Source organism: Zea mays, chromosome 6, assembly GCF_902167145.1.
Source record: "Zea mays cultivar B73 chromosome 6, Zm-B73-REFERENCE-NAM-5.0, whole genome shotgun sequence".
Classification (NCBI taxonomy): Eukaryota; Viridiplantae; Streptophyta; class Magnoliopsida; order Poales; family Poaceae; genus Zea; species Zea mays.
The window spans coordinates 174,121,298-174,127,297 of record NC_050101.1 but is presented as its reverse complement, the minus strand read 5'-3'; the positions used below and the strand labels follow the sequence as shown (position 1 = coordinate 174,127,297).

The following is a 6,000-nucleotide window of genomic DNA, read 5'->3' as shown; positions in this document are numbered from 1 at the left end:
GCCATAAACCGAGCCATAAACGGTTATGTTTTGAACCACCTCAATTTCTATAAACCGATTTATTAAAAATTAGGTGTTTCCAAATATATCCTAAATGCCATCAGATAGGTGTTCATGGCTGATGGCTGTAGGTTCAGCCCCGAACGCAATCTGGTGCATTGAAATGCCACTTCATTTTTATTTGCCTGCCTGGTAGATGTTGAAACTTGAAAGAAGCACACTTTTGCGTCAACACTCCATTCCTGCCTGACGCCTGCGATCGCGAGCTGCCGCGGCCAGCGTCCGCTCCTCCAGCTCGCTGTCTGCCGCTGCGTGGTTTTGTGGTTTTATAGCCCGTGTTCGGCAGGTTTCTCTTGTTCTCATTTGCTTCTACAACGCAGGGTATTCGAAGTTATACTGGTGCCGAAATAACCAATATAAGTTTAAAATCGTTGGCATGACTCGAAACGAAAACCAATAAATTTTATGAAATTGTAGATCTCGTTGAGCTATATGATTTTCATATAATCTTTTTGTCTCCAAAGCGACGGTAAGGTAATTCTGCATGTCCACTTCGATATCGCCATGATGTCACTATGTCAATACGAGTAAGATATGCAAGTATTTCGCAGGGAAGATGTTTTTTATTTTTTATTTTGCAGAAAAAAGGAATTGAATTCAAATTTTTTTAGAAAAAAAAAACGCGAAGCGCCCAGCAAGCTCAAGCCCAGTGCTCAATCATGCAAAACGTTTCTTGACCTGTAAAACCATTGGCGAGCCGGATCTTGGCGGGCCGGGCCAAGGATGGCTGTACCACGGCCCACCTCGGGACCGCTGGACAGCTAGGGGAAAGCAGGGTTAGAGAGCTGATGATGATGAATTAGCGCCATATGGTGCAGCGGCTAGGGATGGAGCTATCTGTTCTTCTATAAGTGAGAGGCCAATGCCAACGATACAAACCACGCAGCTGCGTGGTGGTCACAAAGCGAACTATTCTTTCGCCTTTTACTAAAGAATACCGTGTGATCGCCACAATTAGCAGCATACGCTAATTTTTATAGGGTGATCACCTATTTAAGGAGGTCTCCCAACAAATCAAATTCAAATTCTCTTACAGATTAAAGATTATGGAATTATTATCAATATATATTATTTAAAATGCCGAAAATGCTCTTAAATTTGTTGATTTAGTAAACCTGTCATTTTGTATGTCCGGATATAACTGTCTGTTGTCCTTCATTTTCCTACTACAATCAGGAGCAGAGCGGGCAGCCAAGTGTGTTGCAGTCGCCAACAGCAAGGTAAAATTCACTGGTTGTGCACGGTATTTATTTGTAGAAGGCACGGGTCCCCATATGACGAGCTATATTGATGCCGTATGACGCAGGCAACTGGCGTGAATATATGCTGTCCATTGAACCACCAATGCAAGCTGGACTGCTTTGGGCCAAGTCCGACTGCCATGCGTTCAGTAATACAACAAACACATGGAAGAACTCATGCAGTAAGTCCGACTGTCATGCGTTGAGTAAGGCAGCCAGTACTAGATACTGTACTCAGTAGGCCATGGTGAAAAAAATTGTAAGTTCCATATGCAAATAAATACTAGGATCATGTGTGTACAGCAAGCGTGCGTGTACTAGATACTGTACTCAACAAGCGTGCGTGCAGACGGCTGCTGGACTGTACAGCAACAATAGAACTAATCTTTTGCATTTCAATTGGATTATACTTAATGAAAGTGTGGTTCAGACACTAGAAAGAATAGGGACTTCAGGTCTTCGAGACAGTGGTCTTGCAAACCGGACAAGCGTTCTTCCGAGAAAGCCACTGCTTTATGCAGTGCACGTGATAGCTGTGGCCACAGCTCAGCTTCCCAGTTTCCTCGTGTACTTCGAACTCTTCCTGGAAAAAGGAAATGGAACCGATACATGTCACATGTGTATCAGGTGCCGAGCAGAAGTGCATGAAGTGAGGCCTGTGAGTGGGAAGGAGAAAGAGAAGGGACATACTTGACAGATGCTACATCTCCTGTCCATTTCCGTAGAAAAATGTCTGGGGTTGAACGCGGAGTACTTTACCATCCTAAGGCTTTGAATGATCTCGTCCTCACGAAGCCCTGTACTTACATATCCAATCCGGTCCTCAAGATCGAGCAACTCCTGCGATATGAAATGGTGAGGTAAAATCTTTTCTGTTTTATTTTACTACGTGCTATTGCTATTCAGTGGGAGGGTACCTCATATGTCATGTTGTCGACATCGAGGCGCCAATCCTGATACTGATCATAAATACCCATTCTTCCCAATAACATCCTTGTCTGGAACATCATCTGCGTAAGCTCAAAAAAAGTAATGAGGAAAACACAGCACCTGAAAAAAGTGCTGCTTAAGTACATCATCAGAGATCTCCCTTAAAAAAATACTCCAAGATCTACAATGCACATGGTCACATGGATGACTGAGGTATGTGTACTTGGAAGAACATGAACACCCAGGTGTCAACCTGTTACGATAGAATGGGTACACAAGGCTACAGACTAAACAGTACTGTTAACTCCTTTATCTGAACACCTAAGTACTTCAGCCAATAATTGCAAATTGCAACAGTATAATGTAATAATACCAAAGAGTGCCTTTCACTGACAAAAGGAATGTCAGTTCACACTCTATAATGTAATACTCCATTTTGTTCCAACTTATAAACTATCTCAACTTTTTTTGGAGACTCAAAACATCTCAAGTTTGACTGAATTTATATAATAAAAAATAAATATATAAATGATAGAAAATAAGTATCATTAGATTCTCCATTAATTATATTTTTAGTGTATCTATTTGATGTCATAAATATTTGTAATTCTCTCTATAATTTTAGTCAAACTTAAGATATTTTAACTCTCTAAGAAATTTGAAATGACTTACAATTTGGAACGGAAAGGAGTACCAAAGAACACCATCTTATAGAGGTAATTAAAACCAATTGCTGCTATAGAATCTACTTGAACACAACTCCTGATTTTAATCATTGGTCAGCAGCCATGTGTAATTAAAACCAATTGCTGCTATAAGAATCTACTTGAACACAACTCCTGATTTTAATCATTGGTCAGCAGCCATGTGTACAATCCATTACCACTGGCTCATTCCAGAAAAAAGCATGGTAAACAGCCAAACAAACATCATTTCAGCAACATGGCAGTTGACCGAAAGATCAGCAACATGGTTGTTCAGCTCAGCACAATGATTCAGCTTTGATGCATGTAACCAGAAAGGGGAGGCTTCTCTGCATCTACACTCAAAGTCCCCCCCACCCCACCCCACCCCCACTACAATTTATAACTTGTTTGAATTTTTTACCCTAAGTTTGACCGACTCGTCTTATTAAAAAAATCATAATTATTGTCAATTTTTACTGTGATATTGTTTAGCATATAATAAACTTTGAATATGTCTTTGAATTTTTATTTTTTCGCAAAAAAAAAAGACGAGACGGTCAATCTTGGCACAAAAAAATCAAACGAATTATAATTTGAGACATATGGAGTATTACTGAGCCACATGTTCTGCTATCACGGTATCACCTGCCGTCATGTGAACCCCTCATATCTGTGGCCGCGTCCTCAATGGGTACATTACCATCAAGTAGAGTGGAGTAGATAGCATGGGGTAGCAAACACTTCCCAATTAAGGCGCAGCCTGTACTTAGCTATTGGATGTCTAACTGAAAGTCCATGTTAGTTGACACCCCATATCTGAAAAGGATGATATCATGTGACATATTCAACTAACAAATGAAGTAGAAGCACAACCGAAAGTCACCTAGTACAATTATAAAAGGGGTCCTAAATCCTAATGCAAGCAAGGACCAAATAATAAGGTTTTATTTAAAGGCTCTGATCACATAAACTCACTGTGAATTTATAGATTCCAGAGTAAATTCCTGACAAATGCATATCCAACTAGGCAAGTACACGACAAAATGAGCTGAACCAAGCAGATGTTGGCATGCTGCGTGACTCTATCGTACCTCTTCCTCAACCCGTGCGTGGGAGTGCCGGCGGCCACTCACATGTCGGATGCGTCCGGAAGGTGCACGGTCGACATCAACGAACGGCATGACATGGTGCGGCGGTGAACTCAGAGGGGACGAGGACATGTGCTCCCGCATGGTGACCCTCCTGGCCGGAGGTGCGCCAGGCCTCTGTCAGCGAGGAATCAGTGGTCAGTTAGGCAGCACGCGGTAGGAATTTGAATGGATTAATGGCGGAAGCAGCTACGAAATTACATTACAGGGAGATAGGAATGACTTGTGAGCATGTGAGTCATCCATCAAACGTGGCTCAAACTGGGCAGACAAGTAATGCTAGCAAACTATGAAGGGTTTCAGTAGGAACAGATGCATAATCCTGCATCCAGGACCGAATCCTCAACGAGCAAAGGCAGCGGTAAGGCTAAGGCGTACCTCTCTCCGCGGCCTGTCGGCCTCGGCGCGGCGGCGCGCGGCCACCGTATGGTGCGGCGCCACCACGCAGTCCACCGAAGAGGCCTCGGCGGCGAACGGTATGCCCGGCGTGCACCAGACGTCCCCGCCGACGCCCATCCCGGCACTGGCCCCACCACCACCACTGACGCCGCCAGCCCTCGCCTTCCGCCTCTCCCTCTCGTTCCTCCGCCGCCTCACGCGCCACTCCTCGGAACGCCGGGGCGCTTGAGCCTGGACCGCCGGTGCCGCTCCAGCCGCGCACCCAAGCCTGCGCCAGTCCGCCGTGGGCCGGGCCGCTTCCACCGCGGCAGCCGGCGCGTGCGCCTGGGCCGCCGCGGCGCAACCGAGTCCGCGCCAGTCCGCCGGAGGCCGCGGGATCTCCGGCGCGATAGCCTGCGATGCGGCCGCGGACGTGCACCGAAGGCCGCGTAGCAGGCCCTTGCTCGACGTCCTCGCGGCCTCCGCCTCCGCGCCACCCGACGCGAGGAGGGCACGCAGCGCCACCCGCCGCCGCTCCGCCCCCGGTGACCCTCTGCTGCCGCCGTCGCGAGCCATTCAAAGTCCGATTGCTCTTGGCTTCCTCCTCCTCCCGGGCGGTGGCTGCGTCTCGCTCGTGCGCTTCTGCTTCCTCGGTAGCCGGTAGGTGAGGTGACGACTCGGAAAGTCGGAAGTTGAACTGAAGAGAAAGTAAAGTGGGTGACCTGGGAGGGAGCAGTTGATCAAGCACGCGCGTTCGAAGCGTCAAGGCCGTCCGCAACCGTCCGATCCCCACGGCCGCCGTCGATCGGACAGACCGGCTGACCGTCAATCAAGAAGAATTACACGTCAGGCTTGATGGCCAAACACACGTTTATCTTGCGATAATAAATTTATAAAAATATCTTCTCTACGATTATATGTAGGGATGACAATTCTGCTCGCGGGCACGGGTATCCGCGGGTTTCGTACCCGATGGGCATGGATATGGGTAAGAAATCTCGCCTACGGGTAAGGATACGGGCAACACTTCTCACCCGCAGGTAATTGACGGATATAAAGATTCGCCCGCGGGTATTACCCGTTAAAATATCCCCATATCACTGGCCCACATGCCACAACCCAGCCGCCCTCGATTCCTCAATCCCTAAATCCCTCAGTATGGTATTTTCTGGCGCCCAGTTTGAACTATGTTCCTTGCCATTATATTATGTCTGTCAAGTTGTTGATGTTCTTGGTCAAATAAACATGACCACATACTCGTATGGTATTTTCTAGCGGGTAACAGGTTGCCCGATATCCGCGGATATTCTGCGGGTACGGGCACGAGTCGAAAATTTTACCCGCAAGCTCTCGTGGGCACGGATAAGCACTAGAGGCGCGGATATATTGGCGAGCGGGTAAATGGCTTACCCGCACTTTACCCGACCCGCTGCTATCCCTAATTGTATGGGAAGAAGTTTTAGTCCATAGCAGAGAAGATTATCTTAAGATCACTCGCATATAAATTAAAGAAACGTTCTCCATCTGACCAAGATAAAAGAGATCTCTGTTTCTCCT

At 46.6% G+C, this 6,000-nt stretch overlaps 1 protein-coding gene and 1 non-coding gene across 2 annotated transcripts; one reads left to right on the top strand and one right to left on the bottom strand.

Annotated features, from left to right (window-relative positions):
• Positions 1-944: 944 nt before the first annotated feature.
• LOC111589589 (U5 spliceosomal RNA) lies at positions 945-1,065 on the top strand. Its single transcript, XR_004850954.1, has one exon. It is a non-coding gene; the product is annotated as a U5 spliceosomal RNA (small nuclear RNA).
• Positions 1,066-1,546: 481 nt separating this feature from the next.
• Positions 1,547-5,159, bottom strand: LOC103630690 (E3 ubiquitin-protein ligase Arkadia). Its single transcript, XM_008651744.3, has 5 exons — positions 4,444-5,159; positions 4,009-4,182; positions 2,219-2,311; positions 1,992-2,141; positions 1,547-1,884 (listed from the first exon to the last, which is right to left on the bottom strand). The coding sequence occupies exons 1-5, from the start codon at positions 5,017-5,019 to the stop codon at positions 1,753-1,755; spliced, it is 1,125 nt and encodes a 374-aa protein (XP_008649966.1). The 5' UTR covers positions 5,020-5,159; the 3' UTR covers positions 1,547-1,752.
• Between the last annotated feature and the right edge of the window lie 841 nt (positions 5,160-6,000).

Excerpts from the sequence above, each read along its gene's own strand:
- LOC103630690 (XM_008651744.3), bottom strand. The coding sequence starts at position 5,019 with ATGGCTCGCGACGGCGGCAGCAGAGGGTCACCGGGGGCGGAGCGGCGG. Across the intron at positions 2,312-4,008 it reads ACGCACGGGTTGAGGAAGAG|ATGATGTTCCAGACAAGGAT; the intron begins GTACGATAGAGT and ends GAGCTTACGCAG. Across the intron at positions 2,142-2,218 it reads TCGACAACATGACATATGAG|GAGTTGCTCGATCTTGAGGA; the intron begins GTACCCTCCCAC and ends TTCATATCGCAG.